Below are 22,899 nucleotides of genomic sequence, written 5' to 3' on the forward strand. Positions count from 1 at the left end.
CCGGACATAGTGGTGGTAGACAGAAGACGGCCGCAGTGATAGATGTAGCGGTTCCCAATGACAGCAACATCAGGAAGAAGGAACACGAGAAGCTCGAGAAATACCAAGGGCTCAGAAAAGAGCTCGAGAAGATGTGGAGGGTGAAGGTAACGGTGGTCCCAGTGGTAATCGGAGCACTAGGTGCAGCAAGCTAGGCGAGTGGCTCCAGCAGATCGACATCGGAGATCTCTGTCCAGAAGAGCGCAGTCCTAGGAACAGCTAAGATACTGCGCAGGACCCTCAAGCTCCCAGGCTCCGAGAGAGAGAAAAAGAGAGAGAGACTATAGTGTTAATACAGCTTGACGCCATCCTGGCTGTTTCTCCTGGAAAAAAGCAATGACTGTTTTCACGGGCTGTGATTGCGATAATTTAATGCGAAGCCAATTTTACGTAATACTCTGCAGTTTGGTGCCGATATCTGCGCTTCTGCTGACCAGCGATGCTGACGGTAAGTAGAAAATGCTGCCTGTCCTTGCTTTTGGTGCTGATGTAACTGCAGATCAAGGTGTTTTACGCAGTGGCGTAAAAAGCTATATTCTAGTAAATTAAGTTCAACGAGACTATCATTTTAGAAATGACAATCAAGGAAGGTGATAGATTGTCCTTTGAATCGACATCAAATGCTATATAAAAGCCGTTTATAATCGAAATCCTGATAAGATACTACTAGAAAACAGAGGTTTACTAAATACAAACACTCCGTAGTTGCCCATTAAGCCTAATATGTGGTTTGAAAAAACTGCTGTTTCATGCTTTCATGCAGTGCTCAGCTGTAGATCGAGGAAGACCGCGAGACTTTGGCAAATCTATATATTTTCAACATGAGGAGATGGTGATGATTTTTATTTTTATTTTTTTATTTTGTATGTCTTTGTTATAGTTTATTATCAGCTTATGTTACAGTTTCTGTTTAGTTCGGTTTCTGGTATGGTTCTAATAAGACAGACACTATAGCTACAAGTGTAGATAATTAATATTTGATCCGTGTTGAATTTTTTAATTTGCTAATTTACGAAGAAATTAGTACTCTCTAATTTTTATGGTAGTTTCATTTTAATGGAGAGAGACTGAATGCCATCCAAAAATCCAGAAAAAAACATTACATTAAAGTTATAAATCGATTGGCATGTTATTGAGTGAGAAAGGTATTTGATCCCCTACAATCTAGAAGGAATTTTGACCCCAACAGACTGGCTATGTGCCCTTTGGCACTGTTTTTCACATTTCTATGTTTTAGTGAATCTCAATCATTTCATACATTTTATAGCCAATCAATCAAATTTAGTTTTAGCAGATACATAAGATTTTGCTTTGCCAGTGGTGCCATTACCAAAATTTTAATCTTTTTCATTTTAAGTGAACAGGTACTCCTAGAACTAAATTTATCTTGAAATCATCCGAGATAATAGAGGTGTATTTTTACTTCTGGGTCATTCCATCTCAAATCAGCACATTTCTAGAAGAACCTTTGCTGATTTGCATAAACATGTCAAACACTTTAAGATACAACTTTTTGAAAAACGGTCTCTTGACACACTTTCAGGCCATTTTCGCACACTTAAATCCGACACAATGTTTTGAACCTAAATGTCTCAAAAGTAATCTCAAAACGAAAGATAAAAATCACCAAATTTTCACTGACCTTTTCTTAATGATGATGATAAGAAACGACATTATAACATGATACATTATACTGAAGACATTTTATCATTTATTATTGCATTCATTTCTCAGCTAATAGTAATAGTGTTGTTTAATGCTCTTTACAGCTCTCCAGGTGATTGGTGGAAGTGTGACAGCAGTTCAAGGAGGTACCGCTATCTTACCGTGTTATGTCATTGATACCAATGATGACCTGACACAGATTTCCTGGCAGAGGAAGACGAGAGAAAAACCTCGCAATGACAATTTCCTAACTATCTTACCCAGAGAGGGAGCGCAGTTTGTCAATGGAGATGATGATCGATTTAAATATATTGGGAATTTTAATGACAAAAATGGAACTCTCCAGTTATCCAATGTTGCCCTGAAGGATGAAGGCAGCTACACGTGCATCTTCACCTTTTTTCCAAGTGGAAATCAGAAGACAGATATACCTCTAAAATTGTTTGGTATAAAAACTTTTTTTGTTTTTATTTAAAATATTCTAAATGTTTGTGTGTGAGACTGAGTTACTTTCACCATCCTGTTTGCATGTTGATTTATTTTAGTGCCTCCATTCACAAGCGTGAAGGACAATCTTCCCACTTTGGGCACAGAAGAGGTTTTATTTGCTACCTGCACGGCTGCTGGATCGAAGCCTCCTGCTGAGGTGAGGTGGCTCACTGGTGCTTTGGGAGACAAAGTGAAGACGACAACAAACTCCACACAGTATGACAACGATACAACTACCACAGTCAGCTCATTGTTTGGTGTTCCTACGAGAGAGATTAACGGTCACCAGGTCCAGTGTGTCATCAGCGGTGACTCCCTGTCTAAAGAAGAAACCCTCCCCTTCACCATACAGGTCTACTGTGAGTATCAGCTGCGGATGTATTTTATTATTTGTCTTCTTTTTTGTCTGTCGATTTTAAATATTTTAATATTTTAATTATTAAATCAAATATGAAAACGATACACAGACACACTAAAGATTAAAATCAGCTGCAAGGTGAACCTACTGAACTGAAGTCAGCGAAAACCTCTTGAGGCAGTCAAATCTTCCCTTACTCAGTATTATCTAGCCATGAATGTATCATGAATTAATGACTAAGTATCCTTTTTAAAATAAAATTAATGTCTTTATGTTCAGTGCTTTTTACTATATCCTACATCCGTGTTTTTTTTTTCAATGAAAAACAGACATAAACCTTCAAAACTTTGCACACTCCGTGTACAATAGGCAGCATTAAATGTTTAATGATGAGTTTTTGTTTTAGCCTCCATGTTTAGCATGACAGACATTTGGTAAGGGAGGAAATCAGGATGAAACTATTTCTCTTTAATCCAGGCGGTGATGTGTTCCTTCACTTGCTGACAAGTGACAATACATTATCTGTAATGCTTGTGTGCAATATATACATTATATATTGATACATGAATTAAGTTGTTCAAAACACTTGGTTGTTTGTGGTCTGGGGAATTGTGCTTGTAATAGCTCCTTTTTGTCAAAACCAAATAAATAGAAACATGAGATAAATTGAACAGTTTCAACTGCAAAGAGCATTAGTGTTGGAGTTATTTTTAGATTCTTCAAAGCAGCGTGAAATTAGTGATGCCCATTGAGGTCAACCCAGAAAACCCAGATAAGCTTTGTTCAGCTGAGCTAAAGTGTCAGTAAGAGTATTTCTTGATATTCAGTCATTTCTCAGAGGCATGCAGTCCAAGGTACTCCAACAATCCAGGGTAATAGTAGTGAAATAGAAGCACCACTCAGCTATGATTGAGTAACAGCCTATCTTGCAGAATACAATGTTTCTAATCTGGATCTATTTATCCATTTTTGACCTTCTACTTCCAACATGACAAAACACCACGCCAAGACGTAAAGGCTGTTTCAAATTAATTTATCAAGCTTAAAAATTACTTCATTGGGCTTCATTCATCTCCCTCAGTCATAAGATCCATGCTGTGCACAGAGAATAGCAGATGAGGAAAAAGTTTGTGGGTGATCTGGTGACAACCTTGAAAGCATATGAAAGAATCACTCTCTGAAACTAAATGAAAAGTAAGTAAAACAGTGGCTTTGACAAGATTCAGACCTATTTGAAACATTATTGTGATATGATTGAATATTTTCCAAGTTCAGGATTAACACGGCTGCTTCTTTGTTTTTTCTCAGTTTCTCCCACAGAAGTGAACATTAAGAAGATTTCAGAGGACTCATTTGAGTGTGTGACAGAAGCCAACCCGAATGCAAAATTTACCTGGAGCAGGTAAAGTAGTTTGAATAATCGTTTCAGTTGAAATATTTATTTCAGTACTTTGTGTTTGTGTGACAAACAAAATCACAAAACAAAAAACGTCCTAAGAGAGAAAGAGAGGTATTGGATTGAGCACTGTATAACATGTAACACATGGATGATAGTGAAGAGGAGGAGGTTGGCGGGCTGTGTGAAGAGAATCATTGGGAGAAAGTTAGGAAGGGGCGGGAAGAGGGACAGGGCTAGTGAAAGGAAAAGGAAAAAGAGAAGTGAGGGTAGTTCAGAAGTAGGGATGGGTATCATTTAGGTTTTATCCGATACCGGTGCCAAACCGGTACTTTTGAAACGGTGCCGGTGCTTAAACGGTGCTCAAACCGGTACTTAAAGAATGGAGAACACAAAATTGGTCCAAAAACCTCTCATGTTTAGCTGTTTTTTTGTAAAAAGATAACAATGTTAGCCTTTTCTGCAGCTATAGGGCATATATGGTCTCACTCTTGGCTGGAAGCAGTGCTTAAACAATGGAAAAAACACAAACTTTGTCCAAAAACCTCTCATGTTTAACTGTTTTCCACTTTTTCTTTGGTCATTTTAGCCTTTTTGGCCAGGGTGAAGGGAATATCTGCCATCAAACAAGAAGACAGCCGCATGTAACTACGACGGTGTTTGCTAGTTCACCTTACATGCATTAATGTAATAACGTGGTTAGCGTACTCAACGTAAATTACACACGAACAACATGAAGCTACTCACGCAGAGGAGAACGGCTGCTGCTGCCATCATCATCCTCATCATTTCTGCTACGCTGACAGGGCTAGGGGCCAGGACTCTCCTCTTTGGGTTTTTGGGGGATGTTGCTAACTCCGGGTCCGATAACAGGCACCACACCCGCAGTAGATGTGCACGGTGTGAGGTCTCGCAGCAAGCTATCAAACACGGCGCATTTCTCGACTTTTAAAAAAAACACTATGCGTCGCCAGGTGTTTCATCAGATTCGAGGTGTTACCTCCTTTGACAGTATCACAGTATCAGCTTAAAGCACTTGTTGCAGGCTGCTGAGTTTGCATCTTTTGCTGTGAAGTACAGCCAGACTTTTGATCGCTTCGCCTTGGGCATTTTTAATCTGTAGCTCTGCTCTAAAAGAACGTACGTACCTGGCCCCGCCTACTATCCTCGGAAACGTAAAATGATTGGCTAGAATTGGCTCAGGAAAAAAAAAGCACCTAAATAAAGCACCGAAATGTGCGCTGCTTTTCCGTCTGGTTACTACCGTTTATGTCAGAACCGGTGCCATCATGGCACCGTACACCGGTACCCATCACTATTCAGAAGGATCTGATAGTGAAGGTAAAGGGGAGGGAGCAAATCTAACCACGAATGTCATCTTGAGGTTTGAGGAGGAGGGAGTGAAGAGAATAGATCTACTTAAGTTGCCAAGAGTGCTTAGAGCACAAGTGGGAGAAATTAAGTATGCTAAGGTACTCAGAGATGGTAATCTACTGATTGGCTGTAATACGAAAGTGCAAGTGGAAAAAGCAAGGAAACTGATGGGGGTGTGTAAAGTTAAAGTGAAAAATACTGCAAGGGTTGGGGAAAGGAGAGTCAATGGAAGTAAAGGAGCCATTGTGGGAGTACAGGTAACTGTAAGTATGCAGGACGTGGTGGAGAACTTAAAGTTAAGAAATGGTGAGGTTAAAGGGGTAAGGAGAATGACTAGAGGTCCAGAGAAAGTGGAAACAGAAACTGTGGTGGCTGAGTTTGAGACAAAAGAGGTACCTAAGGAGCTTTTCTATGGGTTTGTAAGGTTCAGTGTGAGGGAATATGTACCCAAGCCACTGAGATGTTTTAATTGCCAGGAATTTAGACATATTGCCAAGGTGTGTAAAGGGAAGAGAAGGTGTGCGCTCAATTTTCTGCGGACCGTGAGTATGGAAAGTGTGGCGTGGGAGTCAAGCCAAAATGTTGTAGTTGCGGTGGAGAACATAGTGTTGCTTTTTGGGGGTGTGAAGTGATGAAACAGCAGACAGTTGTTCAAAAGACGAGGGTCATGCAAAAAGTGACATACAGTATGCAGAAGCATGTAAAAAAGAAAGAAAGAGAGAAAGAGAGGCAGACTGGGAATCCCAAGCTGGGGGAGAAGCAAGTGCTGGAAAAGGTTATGGAGATGGTAGAAAGGAAAATGGAGGAAGAGAAGAAGAAGATGGTGACATTCATTGCGGGGGTAATAAATGCAACGTCAGATGTAAAGTCGAAGACAGCGAGGATTCAGATTATTGTTAAAGCAGCATGTCATAGTTTAGACATAAAGAATATCAGATGGGAGGATATTAAAGGGGAGCGTAGTTGAACCAGGAGGTGTGGTGGTTAACTTTTCTTGTAACCATCTTAATCTTGCAGTCGAAAGCAAGGAGTCTTTTGGCAAATGGTCAAGCAGTTTGTTTATGATCAAATAGAAAAGCCTGAAATAATCTGTGTTCAGGAAACATTGTTAAAGCCTTGTTTGGACTTTAGGGTGTATGCATATATAGCAGTTAGGTATGATAGGGAAGAGGGGAATGGAGGGGGGTGTCTGACATTGATTAAGGAAGGCATACCATATAGGAAAATTGGAAGGAACGGGGAGTTGGAGTACATTGGGGTTGAAGTATGGTTGGGAAGGAAGGTGATTATGATTAATAATTTCTACAATCCTTGTAAAAAGCTGGAAATAAGTAAGCTGGAAGAAATGGGTATGAAAGAAAATATCATATGGTGTGGAGATTTTAATGCACATCACTTGCTGTGGGGGAGTGAAGCAATAATTATGCCAGTAAAGAAACCTGGGAAGGACCATAGTGATTCTGGGAACTATAGGCCCATTGCTCTGACTTCTAATGTGAGTAAAGTGATGAAAAGGATGGTGAATGAGAGGTAGGTTCACTTCTTAGAGTCAAGCAATATCTTAGCATTGTACCAAAGTGGCTTTCGTAGGTGAAGAGGCGTTATGGATCTGGTTTTATGTCTGGAGGATGAAATTAGGAAGGCACAGATTAATATAGAAGTGGTACTGGCTATGTTCTTTGACTTAGAAAAGGCATGTGATATGCTCTGGAGAGAGGGTTTAATGATTAAATTGTATGGTTTAGGAATAGGAGGATGGAAGTTTAACTGGATATGGGATTTCTTATGTGTGAGAACCACTCAAGTTAAGATAGGGACACATGTGTCAGAGCCATGCAAAACAGAAAATGGAACCCCGCAGGGAAGTGTCATAAGTCCAACATGGTTTTCGGTTATGATTAATGATATTTTTAAAGAGATATCTGATAGTTTTGGTAAATGACTTTTCGCTGATGCCGGAGTGGTATGGTAAGGGGGAAAAGTACTTGGAAAAGTAAAAAGGTTCTTAATATCATGAGGTGTTTAGCAGGGTTGTCATGGGGTGCCAATTTTGATGCACTTAAAAGTATCTATGTCATGTTAATTCGATCGAGGATTGATTATGGATGTGTGGTGTATGGGGCAGCTGCTAAAACTTGGTTAAAGAAGTTGGATGTTATCCAAGCTCATGCATTGTCGATTTGTTAAGAGGCGGTTAAAACAACGCCAGTATGTGCTCTTCAGGTGGAAGCAGGAGAAATGCCTCATATTGCCTGCATAATAGAAAGCAGCAGTTAATGGTTAGCTATTGGGTTAATTTGAAAGGTCCCAACAAGAATCATCCTGTTAAGAAGGTGTTGGAACATTGTTGAGAAAGAGGGAAGGAGTTCAAAAATAGTTTTGGATGGGTTGGGGATGATAGGGCGAGCGTAGTTAAGGTATATGACAAAGAATTCAGCCAGACAGTGGTATGGCCTTTAACGCCCACTTGGACATGGGATTGTCCAAGTGGATAGGACATTAGTGGATATCAAAAAGAGGGAAGTCACAACAGATCTTTGTCAAGAATTTTATAGTAGATTCAAGGGCAAGTACAGTGGCTATGTGCAGGTGTTCACAGATGGATTGAAAGATCCAGAAAGTGAAGCAACTGGTGTGGCAGTGGTAGTTCCAGAATTAAATAGCAAGTTTGGGAAAAGAACATCAAACTTTCTGAGTATATATGCAGTAGAGCTATATGCCATATTGATGGCCTTAGAATGGGTGGAAGACAGCAGAATTCCAAAAGTAATAATATGCAGTGATTCATTGTCAGCGGTGTTAAGCATTGAAAATAGGAATACAAGCAATGTTCCCTCTAATTTGTCACGTGTCTGAGCGAACACACAAACTCCCTGAGCGATCCCTTGGACCACTGTGAGCGACATCAGACGTGTGCACTGTGGTCGTGCCGGCATCTAATCCATCCAAGTTACATGATTTATTAAAATAATCAAATTACAGCATTTACATTTATGTTAGACTACTTTTAATTAACTGCTTTAGCCCACTTACAATGAAAATGTAAAAAAAAATCTAGTCATTGACCTGTGTAGTATGTTAACACTATTGGAAGTAAAAATAACTTGAACTCCAATTTTGAAAACACAACTTTCTTTCTTTTTAAAAAAAGCTCTGACTTGTACTATGAGTCTGTGGTCTGGGAGAGAGTATATAATGACCAATGTTGGGCAATTAATTATATAGTTACTTCTTCAAAAAAGTAACTCAGTTTGGCAAACAACAAAGATTTTTGCAGCTATTTTTTTTTAATGCAGCCAAGGCATTTTTAAATAAACATTTCAAACTATTTACAGAACAATCAGCTGTTCTGCATCAAATCTGATGCCACACAAATTATTTGTGCCAATTTCTGTCCATTATGAGATAAAGGAGAACAACAGCCTGATACCTGCAGGCCTGACAACAGGAGATGTATCACTCCTGTAACACCTGTAACATTCAGCAGCCGCCTCATTGTTCTGACACACACAACAAAACTACACTACACACTAAGTACACAAGATTTGCGCTAAACGTCGCAAATCTCTCACATATCAAAGCACCGCCGTCACTCCTAAAACTTCCCCCCGTTTCTTAACAACTAGATGCCACGTTGCCATATCATTTTTTGATTGGTCGACATGGTACTTTTTTGGACGAATAGGAAAGGGAGAGGGGGGTGGAGTTTGTTCTTGCTCACAGGCGGAGAGCGCTTTCGAGCCTTTTTTCTTATAAAACGTTTCTTCCCGCAGTAAATATAAATAACGACAGTATTCAGGAACAAAACCAAACATTGCAAATATTTTTATCACAACTCTGGTTTTACGTGGCCTATCAACACAATTTAAAAACTGGTATAAAGTCCACACATTTTCCGTCAATTGTTCCGTCTGTCCTGCTCACATCTCCAATGGTTGTACACGTTGTCATTAACGTGGCTTCACTGCACATCAGCCACGCCGCTTTGCTAGCTAAAACACCGGTGTCGGCACATAAGGACGCTGTCATAGCCTGTCAACCACGTTGATTAGCTGCGTATATACGAATGTAAATCGCATTATTGGCTGGACTTTGGGATAAGGTGGCATCGTTCTAATACAATATGGGAGCAGCCAGTCACTCACTGACTAACACTGCAAAACAGAATTGTTAAAGTATTCATTTTAACTTCAATTCAGGTTAATTTTTTTTGTGCGCAACACAGATTTTCTGTGCGCAGAGACCGTGCCAGCAGTGCGCAATTGCGCATGTGCGCAGCTTAGAGGGAACATTGAATACAAGTAATGATCAGAACATTCTGTATGAAGTTATGTTTGCTCACCACAGAGTGTGTAAACAGGGGAAAAGTGTAGTAATAAAGTTGACGCCAGCTATAAAGGCATTATGGGTGATGAAAGAGCGGATAGGATGGCTAAAGAAGTTATTAAAAGAGTAGACTTAGATGTTCAGATACCATTATCTAAATCTGAAGGAAAGTGTATAGTTTGGAAAGAAAGTAAGAAGTTATGGAAAATGGCATGGGATAAGGAAACTAGAGGGAGACAGTTGTACTGGGTACAAAATACAGTAGAAGTAAAAAGAAATAAAGGAATGAATAGGCAGGAGGAGATTGTTATATGAGTAGAATAAGAACAGGGCATTGTTACCTGAATAGCACTCTTTTAAGGATGGGGAAACATTTGACGGGGTTATGTAATTGGTGTGGTGTTATGGAAAAGGTTGAGCATGTATTTATTAACTGCAGGAGGTATGGTAACTATAAGAGAATGATGAGGGTAGAAATGGAAAATTTGAAAGGCGGTTGAGTGGTTAGGATGTCATGAAGGGAAAGGAGTGGTTCTTCAGTTTCTGAGAGATACTGGATTATTTAAGAGGATTTAAAGAGTTAGATGTGATAAACTAAGTAAGAACTAAGAAGTAAACTCCAGGGGGCAGCAGTAATGCAACATCTATGGATGCAAGCTGCCGTTAAAATGGAAGAAGAAGAAGAAGATTGCGCAGGCACTGGATGTTGATTCGAGACTGACATGGAGAGAGCATATTGACCGGATTGAAACCAAATGCAAAAAAGTTATTAATGTTATGAGGTGTGTAGCTGGGAGGGATTGGGGAGCGAGCTCTTCTGCTTTGAAAAGACTTTACCAGGCATTAATTGGATCGGTCTTTGATTATGGGTGTGTGGCGTGTGGTTCGGCAGCTCCTTCTGTGTTGAGACGTTTGGATGTTCTGCAGTCGGAAAGCCTTAGAGTGTGCTGTGGAGCTTTTAAAATGTCTCCAGTCAATGCCCTACAGGTGGAGATGGGGGAAATGCCTCTAGATCTTAGGAGGAAGCAAATATCTGTGAATTACTGGGTTCATCTCGGTGGTCATGGTGACGCGCATCCCACAAAGGAGGTAATTTTGGAGTGCTGGGAATATGGGAAAAGTCAGAAGGATCATTTTGGAAAGGTGGGGAATCACTGGGCTAAGGAGTGTCATGTGTATGACCTTAAAATATGTCCTGCAGTAGTGTTCCCTGTGGTTCCTCCATGGTTATTGGAGACCCCTTCTGTGGACTGGTACTTGCTGGATCTGAAAAGAAAATTGAAAGGAAGACTGGATCTTGTTTCAGCATTCCAATTTCACAGGTTGAATGAATACCCTGAGTGTATTCATGTGTTCACAGATGGTGCTAAAAATCTGGACAATGAAATTACGGTGTTTGGAATAGCGGTCCCATCAAAAAATATTGGAATGAACAGATGCACTTCGGATGGACTGGCAGTGTACACAGTTGAGATGGCAGCAATTTTGGTAGCATTGAAATGGATAGAATATTCAAAAATCAGACAAGTGGTAGTATGTTCTGACTCGGCATCTGTTCTTTCAAGTTTACAATCATTTTGTTCAAAGACAAGGCAGGATATGCTGTATAATATTCTGGAGACTATAAGCAGAATAAGGTGTAGTGGCGTCAATATTCACTTTCTTTGGGTGCCAGCTCATGTAGGAATCAGTGGAAATGAAAAAGTGGATAGATTGGCTAAAGGAGTTTTGAATAAAAATAGGATTGAGATGGAAATTAAAAGCAGGAAATCTGAAGCAAAAGGTATTGTTTGGAGGCAGGTTGTTAAGGAGTGGCAGAAGCGGTGGGATTCTGGGAGTAAGGGCTGGCAATTGTATCATCTTAAGAAGGAGGTGACAGGGCTTAGGGTGCATAGGGGTAATAGGAGAGAAGAGGTGGTCATTACCAGGCTTAGACTGGGTCATTGTACATTATATAAAACACTACAGATGGTAGGAGAACATGAGATGGGGTTCTGTGGAGTGTGCCAGGAGGAGGAGGAGATGGTAGAGCATGGAATATTGCAGTGCAAGGGGTATGAAGTGGAGAGGAAGGATCTGCAGGATAGAATGAAGAAGCTGGGAGTTAGGGAGTTTACTCTGAAGAGTGTGTTGGAGGGTAGTAGGGCACAGATAAGGGAATTGGTGGGGTTTCTGAAGGATATAGGGGTTTATGAAAGACTGTAGGGGTTTTTTTGTTTTTTGTTTTTTTGTTTTGCTATAGGTTGTAAGCTGTCTGTCCCATACTCCGGAACAGTAGGGGGCGGTAATGCTCCTTTAAGTTGGTTGCCAACCGCCGTTAACAGAAAAAAAAGAAGAAGAAGGCACTGGATGGTAGACTTGTAGTCAAGACCGCCTAATCCGAGACCAAGACAAGACCAAGACAATAGGGTATCGAGACCAAGACAAGACCAAGACAATAGGGTATCGAGACCAAGACAAGACCAAGACAATAGGGTATCGAGACCAAGACCAAGACCGAGACCGAGTCGAGACGAGACCAAGACCAAGACCGAGACAAAAAAAGTCTTTAAACTCCAGCCAGACGCTGCTTCGTTTACGGGTGTCAGGCATATTTATGTGTTTTTGCTTTCGCACAGCCCTCACACCGCTGTCTACTGTCTCACTCACTTACTGAGAGGACAGACGCACGCTCCACTTGACTGTCGCGTCTCTCACCCTCTCTGTTTTTCACATAATGATATTATCCCTCCATATTGTGATTGGCCACAATATGGAGGGATTGGAGCATAGCTGAACCACTGTGTGAGAGCTGAGCAGCGAAAGGAAATTAAGTGAGGGTAGAAATAACTGAAAGATTATTAGGCTCCATTTTGAGTTTTGTTAAAAAAAGAATGACTTCATATAGGAAAAAAAATAAATATCACATATGCAGGACACCTTAAACTAGTTTTTTAATTAAGCAGCAAGGTAGAACAAAGTCGGGGCTGTATCAAAACACAGGGACTAAACCCCAATTCAACCAGACCCAGAACTGATCCGGAATTAAAACAGGACTACAACAGTTCAAAATCAGGACTACTTAGGATTTAACCAAGACAGAACCAGAATCAGAACTAGATGATAGTAGCACTAAAAATCATCATAGACCTGCACTACACTTATTTTTTAATTCTACCAAAGTACACTATTTAGATTCAGAAAAGTTTATATAATTATTTAGCCTTGTTGTGCAAACAAGCCTGCATAACTTAATAAATATAGAATTTGAAACGTAACAAATTGTATCTAGAAAGTTACACTAGGCACTAGATACATGTTCTGATGAGTTTTGGCAAACAACCATTTGACTAACATGTGTGTCTCACCTGCTCTTGTTCCATCTCTGTTCTGTCCTCATTCTCCTCTCTCTCCCTCTCTTCTCCTCTCTCTCCCTCTCTTCTCCTCTCTCTCCCTCTTTGTGCTGACAATCAAGCCAAACACCAACATCATCAAATATACAGTTGAAACCAGATATTTACATACTCTTCAGATAAAAACACAAACACTTTTTTAATTGTAACATCAAATCAGACTAAATGTTTATTTTTTTACATTGATAAATATAAAAACATATTTGTTAAATTTAAGAGTAAAGAGAGAAACTATATGTATTTCTTAATTGTAAATTGTATTCAAAACTGAGCCACACTTATGGAGCTCCACAATTCTTTTCCTGGTGCTTTGGTTGACATCTCTTGATTTTCACATGTCACAGAAACAGGCTCTGTGTTTTGCCTTATATGCATCCACAGGTGTGCCACAAACTTACTCACATGGACTCTACTAACCTATCAGAAGCTTCTTCAGCTCAGAATGGAATCGTCTGGAGTTTTCTTATTAATTAACAATAAACTTAGTGTATATGTACTCCTAAATTTGATGAAAGTGATTAAAATAGACAGCTCCCTCTTTTAATTCTGACATTTAACTAATTCAAAAGATATTTCAACATTTATGTAAAACAAAACAAGTTTACTCTAAATTGATGTTTAACAGTAAAAAAAAAAAGGTTTTTATGTTTTCTCCCTAAAGTGTATGTAAATATCTGGTGTCAACTGTGAATATACTGCTGTGTATTGAAATTCCTCTTGTTTTGCATAGATATACTGAACAACATACAAAGCATAATATATAAAATAACATCTACCTGAGTTTTTTCTTTGAAAGAAGCTTCTTATGTCCATTGATGTGTTCATCAGTACACAACTGAAACCGATTTAGAGAGTTTATTTAGCCGTGGAGGGTAACAACTGAAAATATGAAATGTAAGCTAAGACTCTCTAAAAAAATCAGCATTGTCGTTCGGCTTTTTATTTATCCATTTGTTGATTCACTCGAAGAGCAAGTAACGCAACCAAGTGATCAGTTTGATATCGATCTTTTGTGATACACCGTCATATTTACATTATTTGTACAGTACGAATGATTTGCTTTGGTACCTGGTCAAACTTAAGCTCTCCTGTCTGCAGCAAACTCGCAGGCAGCAGCTTCTCCCCCCTCGCTCACATGCGTGCTGCGCTCAGTCGCCTAGTGCCTGAGCTCGGATCATACCAAAATTAGGGGGAATTTACGACGGTGCGCTCTGTGCTTCGTGTGTTGTTTTTGTTTTATACAGTTGTCAGTCAGGCATCTAACTAACAAATTACACTACAAAAAACCCCATGCTTCTGAAAAAATGACCCGGGCTTAAGCCCAGTAAGCCACCCCCCCGCTCCGCTGATGGTTGACTCCAAATCTCCCGAACACTATGTCGATTTGAGAACGCAAGACCGAGACCAAGACCGAGACGAAAGTCAGTCGAGACCAAGACAAGACCAAGACAAAAGTCCGTCGAGACCAAGACGAGACCAAGACCACGTAAAAGTGGTCTCGAGACCGGTCTCGAGACCAAGACCGGTCTCGAGACATCCAACTCTACTGGATGGGACAGCTTAGGGGTCCTGTGTGTTTTAGTGCACGGACAGCCTGCAGAGTACAACCACGCTGAACCGAAGTGCTTGTGTTTTTCTATTTGCAGGTGAGCACAAGTACTCTGAGGATCTATAGGCAGAGCGATGTAGACATATAAGAAATGTATTAGAGGAAGGTACTGTCATGAATGTAGCAGGGGCGGATCTAGAGAAATTTTCTTTGGGTGACATGAGGGTGGCAAAGAAATCAAATGGGGTGGCAAAATCAAAGCCCTTTTTTTCCCCAAACACACATGCAGGTGGTTACATATGGTTAAAATGATTCAAATGCAGTAAGTATACAGGTTTTTCATATAAATATAGTCTATAACTTAATTATTGTAGGTAGCCCACATAATTACACACTTTAGTTACATAAAACATGTGAGTTTTGATTCTATGTACTGTACAGCCTGTATAATAAATAAATATGTAGCACAATAAGTATAAAATCCAGAAAGCTACACAACATGGGGCGGTTCATTTACAAACACAAATCTAACTTAAGTTTCACACTGTTTTTTGTTAGAAAACAATCACATTGTTAGATGCTTAAATTACACAAAATGTCAGAAATCTGCACTGTCATGAACAAAAATTTAAACCTAATTTTTCATGATTTGTTGGATTAACCCACAGAGGTCTGAAATACAACCGGCCATTTTTGACTCCTTTTGAGTTTACGTTTGTATTTCACCCTCAAATTGTTTCATTTTATTTTTTCCCCTTGCCTTGTTTGGTATCATTCTTTTCAGCTCAACTGAATTTAGTTTTTTTCACTGACATACTGCATTAGTATTACTGATCTGAAATCACACAAAGAACTTAAAATCCTAGTAGTATTTTTTACTGTAAAAAAAAACAGACATGTTGAGTAAATTTTTATAACTTGAAATGCAAATATAAATTGAATAAACATATACAACTATTTATCTAAAAATGCAGCCAATACACCTGCCGTTTTTTTTCATTTTCTACAACCATTTAAAAATATTACTAAAACTAAAATGAGAGAACAATCAGGTTTCGCAATAAGATGCCCCACAAATGATGAGTGCCAGTAAAAAAAAAAGGTTTGTCTACCAAAAGACAGAGGAGAACAGCACAGGGATAAACCTGCAGGCCTGACAACAGGAGGTGTATCACTCCGCTGGTTCTCTACTTAGTGACAGTGTTTACATTGCAAATGTGCCTTTGTGACATTCATTAGTGCCCTCACTGACACACAAAACAAAACAACGACTACACAACAGAACAACTACACAAGACAACACAACACACTAAGTATACACTCCACACTAAATGTCAGAAATCTCCCACATCTAAAAACTCTCTCTCTCTCTCTCTCTCGCTCTGTCTGTCTCGCTGCCATTACCGTCACTCCCAAAACTCTCCCCTCTTCCTAAACAACCAAATCCCACGTGTTGACTTTTTTTTAAATTGGTCGACATGGTACATTTTTCCACCGATAGGAAAGAGGTGGCTTCTTTTCCTTTCTTTACTATTTTCGTGCTGTCCTTAGAAAACGCTTAAAACACACACACACACAAACGTGACAACAGTATTTAGAAAAAAGCGTGGCTTATATATATTGTCATAACTCTGGATTTACTCGCCTGTAATTAAAATTTAAAAACTTTGAAGTCCAAACTTTCAATGTGGGCTGAAACAGAGACTCAGCGTAGCTGCAGCTTGTTGCTATGTCAGCTTAAATCAGTCATGTGATTTGTAGGTGCAGCGTGTCCGTGGACCACAGAGGGTTAATAACACTCACCTTCCTTCCATTTCCAGAGTGTAACATCCAACCACCTGTGTAAAATCCGAAATTCCCATGGTGTTGTTCAAAATGTGCTCTGGCACAATCATAAGCATCACTTGCTACTGAAAACAAGAAAAAAGCCGGTCGGCGCTATGGGCTGAACCATTTGTTAATGGTGGAGGGGGAGAACACTATGCAATATATTCAGTTTTAGCATTTATATTCACTGTTGACTGTAACTACACTCAAACTGTTAATGCTATCTTATTTTAATAAACAACACTGTCATATGCAAAACTGGGGTGGCACTTGGGGTGGCAAGAGATCATTTTAGGGTGGCACTTGCCACCCCATGCCACCCTTCTAGATCCGCCCCTGGAATGTAGACACAATGCTAATGTCTTAAGCTTCATCTCGTCCTTATTATAAGTGATTGTTAGCAATAAATGCATTATCATATTCATTTAGCATTGGCACTTGCATCTCGTTAGACATAGCCTTTTGAAATGAAAAGCCTCCATGATGAAAATCATTTAAAAAAGCATTTGAAAAAACTGAATTGTTTGATATTTAATACTCTTAAGTTATGAACTTATATAGAAGACTGTAAACATTTGAGTTACCTGGGCTATGCAAAGTAGGTTGAAATTAAAGAATACATCATCTTGGTGTGCGTAACGAAATAGCTAGCTCAAAAAGCTAATAACTGAAGTTCATTTAAATTTTGACATGACTCACATTTTTCTGCCCCCTCTGTATTTTTCATCTTGAGGCTCTTTCATATTTTTACAGATCTGGCCAGCCTTTGCCACAGCCTGGTGTCAAAGTAGAGGGTGCAAAGCTACAACTGCTGAGCCTGACCTCTGATCTAAATGGCCTCTATCGGTGTGAAGCATCCAACACATATGGAAAAAAACACGGTCAGCTCTATGTGCATGTGGTATCAGGTGAGGTCAGCTTGGATTTAGCTGTGCAGTGAATTTGTCTCTGATTTTTAGATTTGACCTTTTGAGGATGTTGTGTCTTTCTGATATTATGCTGTTTGATCTTATAAGCTTAAAGAAGTGGTTGTCTCACGTCAGTTCCACCATTTGAAACCTAGAGCAGGTCCCAGCTTGTGATAGGTTCTTTTCACAGTCATATCAACTTATCTCATTTACTTTTGTGCTTCAGAACTTGTCAGTACAACAAAGTTTGTTTTTGTTTGTTTGTTTTAAACATTTGGTAAAGCCCATCATATATATATATATATATATATACATATATATTTATATATACATAAGAGAGAGAGAGAGAGCGAGACTGGGGTCTACTACACCAGGCAAGACTTCACCAGAGGGGGGGAGGGGAGTGTTTGCCCAAGGCACCAAACAGGCTAGGACCGCTTCTGTCTACTGCATCTGTACTTCTGCATTTCTCTTCTCAACGCCGTACCTACTAAACACTACAACATGTGTTCCCTTCACCTACATGTCCATTGAAGAATCGCCACTGTCTCCCAGACTTCTCCCTTACCTTCTCTCTCACTCCAACACACCTTTCACCTTCCCACTTTCTTTGTTTTTTGGAGTAGTAGCACAGTTACCACTGGCAAAAAGCACCAGAGGCATTAATTTGGCCCCAACAAAGCTGGTCTGTGAATTTTTGTTCTCTGTGGTCTGCTATGTTTGGTTTGTGTTGGGTACATGTTGTTTGAATACTGCCTGAGTCACCTAAATGTGAATTATAAAACTAAACAGTGTAAAAATGAGAACGAATGATAGATCACCTCATGTTAATAATATTCTTCATTATTTTGTCTCAGTAGGAGCATCCGCTGCTGCTTGGGCCTTATTTGGTGTTTTGCTTTCCTTGAATGTTGTTGGGGCTGCAGTATGGTACTTTTATAAACTTCAAAGGTACGTCAAACATTAACTTGCATGTAACTAATATGCAGAATTATATGTAATACCTCTGATGTCAAAGCATATGCAGTTATTCAAATTGCAAACTCTTCAGTTCAAAAATTTTGAAAAAATATATGTTTTATTTTTAATGCACAGTCTTTATTTTGAGGCACTCCAAATTCTTTCAGCAATTTTCTCAAAAGCTGTGTGGACTGTTTCTGGGTTATTTCTTCACAAATTTAACAGGTAAAAAGTATGGAGAGGAATCTACGTGTGGCATTTGCAATCTGAAAGTTGTTTAGAAGTTGCAGATGTCATCAAAGAAACTCTAAAAAGTTGATACATTCTGTGAAAAACAAAGTGCACCAATTAGCTAAGTGCAATAGACTTGACTTCATCCAGGAAGGAGATATAAAAGGGATATCATAAGCAATATTCTATGTACAATTCAAACAAAATGTATCTTTTTGAACACACATAGTGGTGGGCAGCCATAAGCCAGAGGAGCAAAATATGAGCAACCAGAACACGGAGAACATCAACAACAAGACTGAGGTCAATTACAATTTGTTAAAATATGTCCTAGCTCTCTTTTGTTTCACTCAAAGTTAAATATGTCTCAAAATATTCTTGTACTGATGAATTTGTTTAATGTAAAACTGTCTGTTATGAAAATACTGAAGATATATTTATTTTTACAAAACATTGCTCTTAAATTAAATAAGCAGCTCAGGAATAAAACTGATCTTTTTCATAGTGTGTTGAATACTAAATTATTTAATATTAAATATCTTGAAAGATTTGAAATTAAATGTAAATTTAAACAAATCTTCTGAATTGTCTGCCTCAGCAATCTGTCTGACAGCTGTGGAAGAAAAGGATAAACATTTGAACAGAAGGCTCCACCGACAGACCTGAAGAACAGGTGTAGGTACAGTTTGAGATCTGTACTTGTGTTTCCACCAACAGTTTAAACTGCTTTCATCAGCAGTTAAAAGTGCTTGCAGCAGTAGTAAGTATATAGTCATTGTAATTTGATAATTGCTTGTTTCCACGTCTGCTTATTAGAAGAAAGTCTGGGAGGCTAAGTTGAGCTCTTTACTGTGATGTGTTGTGATGTGTTGTGCACTGATGCACATACTATGGTAATAAATGTAAGTAAAAATAATAAAAGTACACATTTTGCTCCCTACAGTCCTTCCTTCTGGGTAACGATGGAAGTTTTTAAGTTTATAATATCCAGTTTATCGATATTGAAGTTAATTTCTCATCTGTTGTTGCCCTATGGAATTATATTTATGTCATAACATATCCGCAAGCAAAAACATAATCCGAGCAAATTATTCAATTTCTTTTTCACACTGCAGACCACAGAGAAACGCCACAGACTTATCTGCTGTGTGTTGTCACTGCTCAAATAGTTTTTGTACAGTTTTATTTAAATTGTTTTAGTTTTTCTTTGCTAAACTTATATATTTATTTAAAATCTTAATAGTCCATAAAGAGACTAGCAAGAGAAATATTTAAAAATACTATTAAATATCTGCATTTAAATATACGTCAAATTTTACTCAATTTTTTGAGTCATTAAAGTGCACACCACAATTTATAAGTTGATTTATACTTCATATTAATCTCATTCTGCTACATTGGATTAGAGTTCATAATGTAATATTTGCATTTGTGTAGTTATTCTTTTATGAATAGGCCTTAATCAAAAAATCAGTATGAAAGATTTGATCTGTGCTACACATCAGTCTTGAGGATTTATTGGCTTTTCGAAAGCGTAGTTTGCCAGTTTAACTGCAGCTGTTATTGCTATTGTGCACCAGTGGGTGTGCTGATTTATCTTGGCCTTTACTTTATTACTGAAAAACATCTTAAAAATGTCAGAATTCTGGGGCATGTTTTGAAGAAGTCCCGTCCAGTCAAGTATGTGCAGTTACATGTGTTTGCTGCAGACTAAGCAATGTTTTGTTGGCGGGTTTAAACGTCTGTATTTTGGCTTATAATAGCCAGATTCTGATGCACACTTCCTTTCCTGTATCCCGTTTTTTTTTTAAATTTTTAAATCATAGAAGCTTCATGATACTGTATAATGGATTAATGGGACAGCAGTGCAGAGGCTTCTGAACTTGCATTAGAATCCTCGGGTTTAAAATATTTCTTCAACATTAAAGTAATCCAGTGACAGTTGTCAGTATTTCCACTGCTGCACAGCAACGAATCGCTGTTAATTCATAATTAATTCAGCAAACATTGTTTTTCAGATGGTAAATAAATACAGTTTAAAACAGTGTTTCTGTCATTGCGACAGTATAACTCAGTTTAACGCATAACCTGAAGTGTCCATCAAAGTGACCAATCATATTAGGACTTTGTCCTCGTTTGGGATCCGGACAATCCAGAAAGTCAAAAGCAAGTTTATTTGGGCGAGCAGGATTTATCTCCAAACGCAGAGAGCTACTTGCGAGCATGGAAAACTATAGCAGCGAGTGCAAAGCAAACAGTTTTGCTTTGCTTTTTATGAATATCAGTTTGTCCAGTTGAGAAGCATAAACCAATGAAAGTGACAACAGGTAAACTGAAAAAGCAACAACAAGACACCTTGAAACAGGCAAGGTTTTGCCATGGCTGAGGGGCCAGACCAAGTGCAATTCAATAAATCAAGGGCCAAGTTACGTCACCAAGACCTCAGTTTCGTGGGCCTCATCTTGGATGGAATTTTAAACAAATGCTCTGAATTGTCGATCAGAAAGCAAATTGGAGAATTATTTGAGAGTCAGATGGAAGTTGATGCATGTGCATGAACAGTCTGTCTGGCCATGCTGATTAATGATCTGGCTGATAAGAATGTGACAGTTTTGATAACATGAGCCGTAAAATGACAAAATGATTTCAACCCTGGACAACTAGAACATCCATATCAACATCTTGAAAAGAAAATGCTAGAATAAAGAGCAGTTTTTCTGCTGTTTAAGTGTTTCCTTATTTATCTATTTATTTTTATTAAATGTGTTTTGTTTCTCAAAATGGATGGAATTATGAAAACAAAAGAGTGTTGTTACGATTTTTTGTAATTTTTTTTTAAATGAACTATGTCAGGGTTTCTGGGTCGTTGACCCAGTATTTTTAGTTCATGTTTACTGTTTATCTTCTGCCTGTTTCACTTCCTGTTTTATTGTGTTAGCCTTGGTCTGTGTGCATTATGTTCAGTCCTCTTCCCATGTACCATTAGTTCATTATGTTCAGCTGTGTACTCATCGGTTTCTAATCACTCATCACCCAGCCTGTGTATTTATGTTCCTCAGTTCAACCAGTCCAGTGTCGTGTCATTGATGTTAATGTGGATGTTGTCACTACTGTCCAGTCCTTGCTTTCGCCTTTCACTCAGATCAGTCAGCCGTTCTTTCAGTTCAGTTATTCAGTTAGTCAGCCATCTCCTGTTCTTGCCATTTGTCCCTCACAATAAACACCCTGAACCTTCACCGTGAGTCCTGCGTTTGAGTCCTCTACTCCACCTCCACTCAGCAAACCTGCCAAACTAGCCTGTTCTTGATTCTGTCTCCGCTCCCTATTTCAGTATTTGTAACCTTGAGCCCACAAATTAGAAGTAAAATTGCTCTTTTTGTTTATTTCTTTGAAATAAACTTATAAGCTCTGGACTCACCCAGCAATTAACAGCATGACTTCTTACTTTTTATCCAAAATCATCACACAAAGAAAGTAAGAAGAAATAAAAGAGCTGTTTCTGGAAGCTGTACTCAACCTAGAGACAAAGTGAAGTGCTACTTTGACAACATATTATTTAAACCTTTATTTTAACAGCTTTCTCCTCACTGATTAACAAACTACCCTTTTTTCTACTTTATATTTCAGTTCCCCAGTTGTCTGCACCAGTTAGGCCACAAACTGTCTTTTTTTTGTTCGTGTTAGGGAGCAGGTGAGGGCTCGGATTCACTTCATTGTTTCTTATAGAAAATGTAACGATTGAGTGCAGGATGCAGACTGAGTTTTTTTTTAAAGGATTAAAAAAAAAAATCCACAAATGTCCTGCTTTCCAACAATTTTATCTCCTCTTCTAGCATTCATACATAAAGGTTAACTGGAAAATAATGGGAAGTTTAAGTTTTTATTTTTCTCTCTTTGCTTTTCAGCTCCAGCTTTTCTCTTTCCACACTAAATTCTGTACTGCAAGGTAAAGTGTAACGTCTTTATGTATATTAGTAAATAGACTATAGTCAACAGAATTTATGAAAGAGGTTATATATAAAATAAAGAAATGACCAGTTTTGCAAATAACTTTATGACTCTGGATTATTGTGCCTACATAAAATCATCCAGTCCCTTTTGGTCACATACATTACCTTTATAGAACTATTATATTTATTTGTCTGCTGCCCAATTGGCCAGAGCTGTCTTTTTTTTTAAGACATTTTTTTTACTGTCAATGAGACTTTTCAGCTGGATAAATAAAGGAGATACAAAAGTCACTTTGCCAAAAACTGACTGGAGCTTCTACCGTCTGTCTGTGGCTCAAATTGGCTTTATATCATTCATGAGAAATATGTTTGAGATATGCTTCACAGATTATAGGCCAACCAGTCATTTATAACAGTTTAAATACAGGCAATAAT

General features: G+C 38.7%; 3 protein-coding genes across 4 annotated transcripts in view; all 3 read left to right on the forward strand.

The window, feature by feature from the left end:
* LOC102079988 (nectin-4) overlaps positions 1-22,899 on the forward strand; it is a 91,862-nt gene that overhangs the window by 54,022 nt on the left and 14,941 nt on the right. Inside the window, exon 1 of one of the 2 annotated variants that reach the window (XM_025903798.1) lies at positions 19,138-19,274. The exons of the other annotated variant lie outside the window; for it this stretch is intronic. The gene's annotated coding sequence lies outside the window, so the exon portion shown is untranslated. Of the gene's footprint in view, positions 1-19,137; positions 19,275-22,899 lie in introns of those variants that run through there. 2 annotated transcript variants of the gene reach the window in all.
* Positions 226-21,750, forward strand: LOC109194266 (nectin-4). The gene is made up of 8 exons (XM_005465536.4): positions 226-487; positions 1,809-2,150; positions 2,250-2,552; positions 3,860-3,953; positions 17,169-17,323; positions 18,181-18,274; positions 18,744-18,817; positions 19,113-21,750. Exons 1-7 carry the CDS (start codon positions 376-378, stop codon positions 18,757-18,759), a joined length of 1,116 nt encoding a protein of 371 aa, XP_005465593.1. The 5' UTR covers positions 226-375; the 3' UTR covers positions 18,760-18,817; positions 19,113-21,750.
* LOC102079324 (uncharacterized) lies at positions 9,620-11,998 on the forward strand. Its single transcript, XM_005465535.4, has 2 exons — positions 9,620-11,489; positions 11,527-11,998. The coding sequence occupies exons 1-2, from the start codon at positions 10,425-10,427 to the stop codon at positions 11,620-11,622; spliced, it is 1,161 nt and encodes a 386-aa protein (XP_005465592.1). The 5' UTR covers positions 9,620-10,424; the 3' UTR covers positions 11,623-11,998.

This window comes from Oreochromis niloticus, linkage group LG16 (assembly GCF_001858045.2).
Source record: "Oreochromis niloticus isolate F11D_XX linkage group LG16, O_niloticus_UMD_NMBU, whole genome shotgun sequence".
NCBI lineage: Eukaryota > Metazoa > Chordata > Actinopteri > Cichliformes > Cichlidae > Oreochromis > Oreochromis niloticus.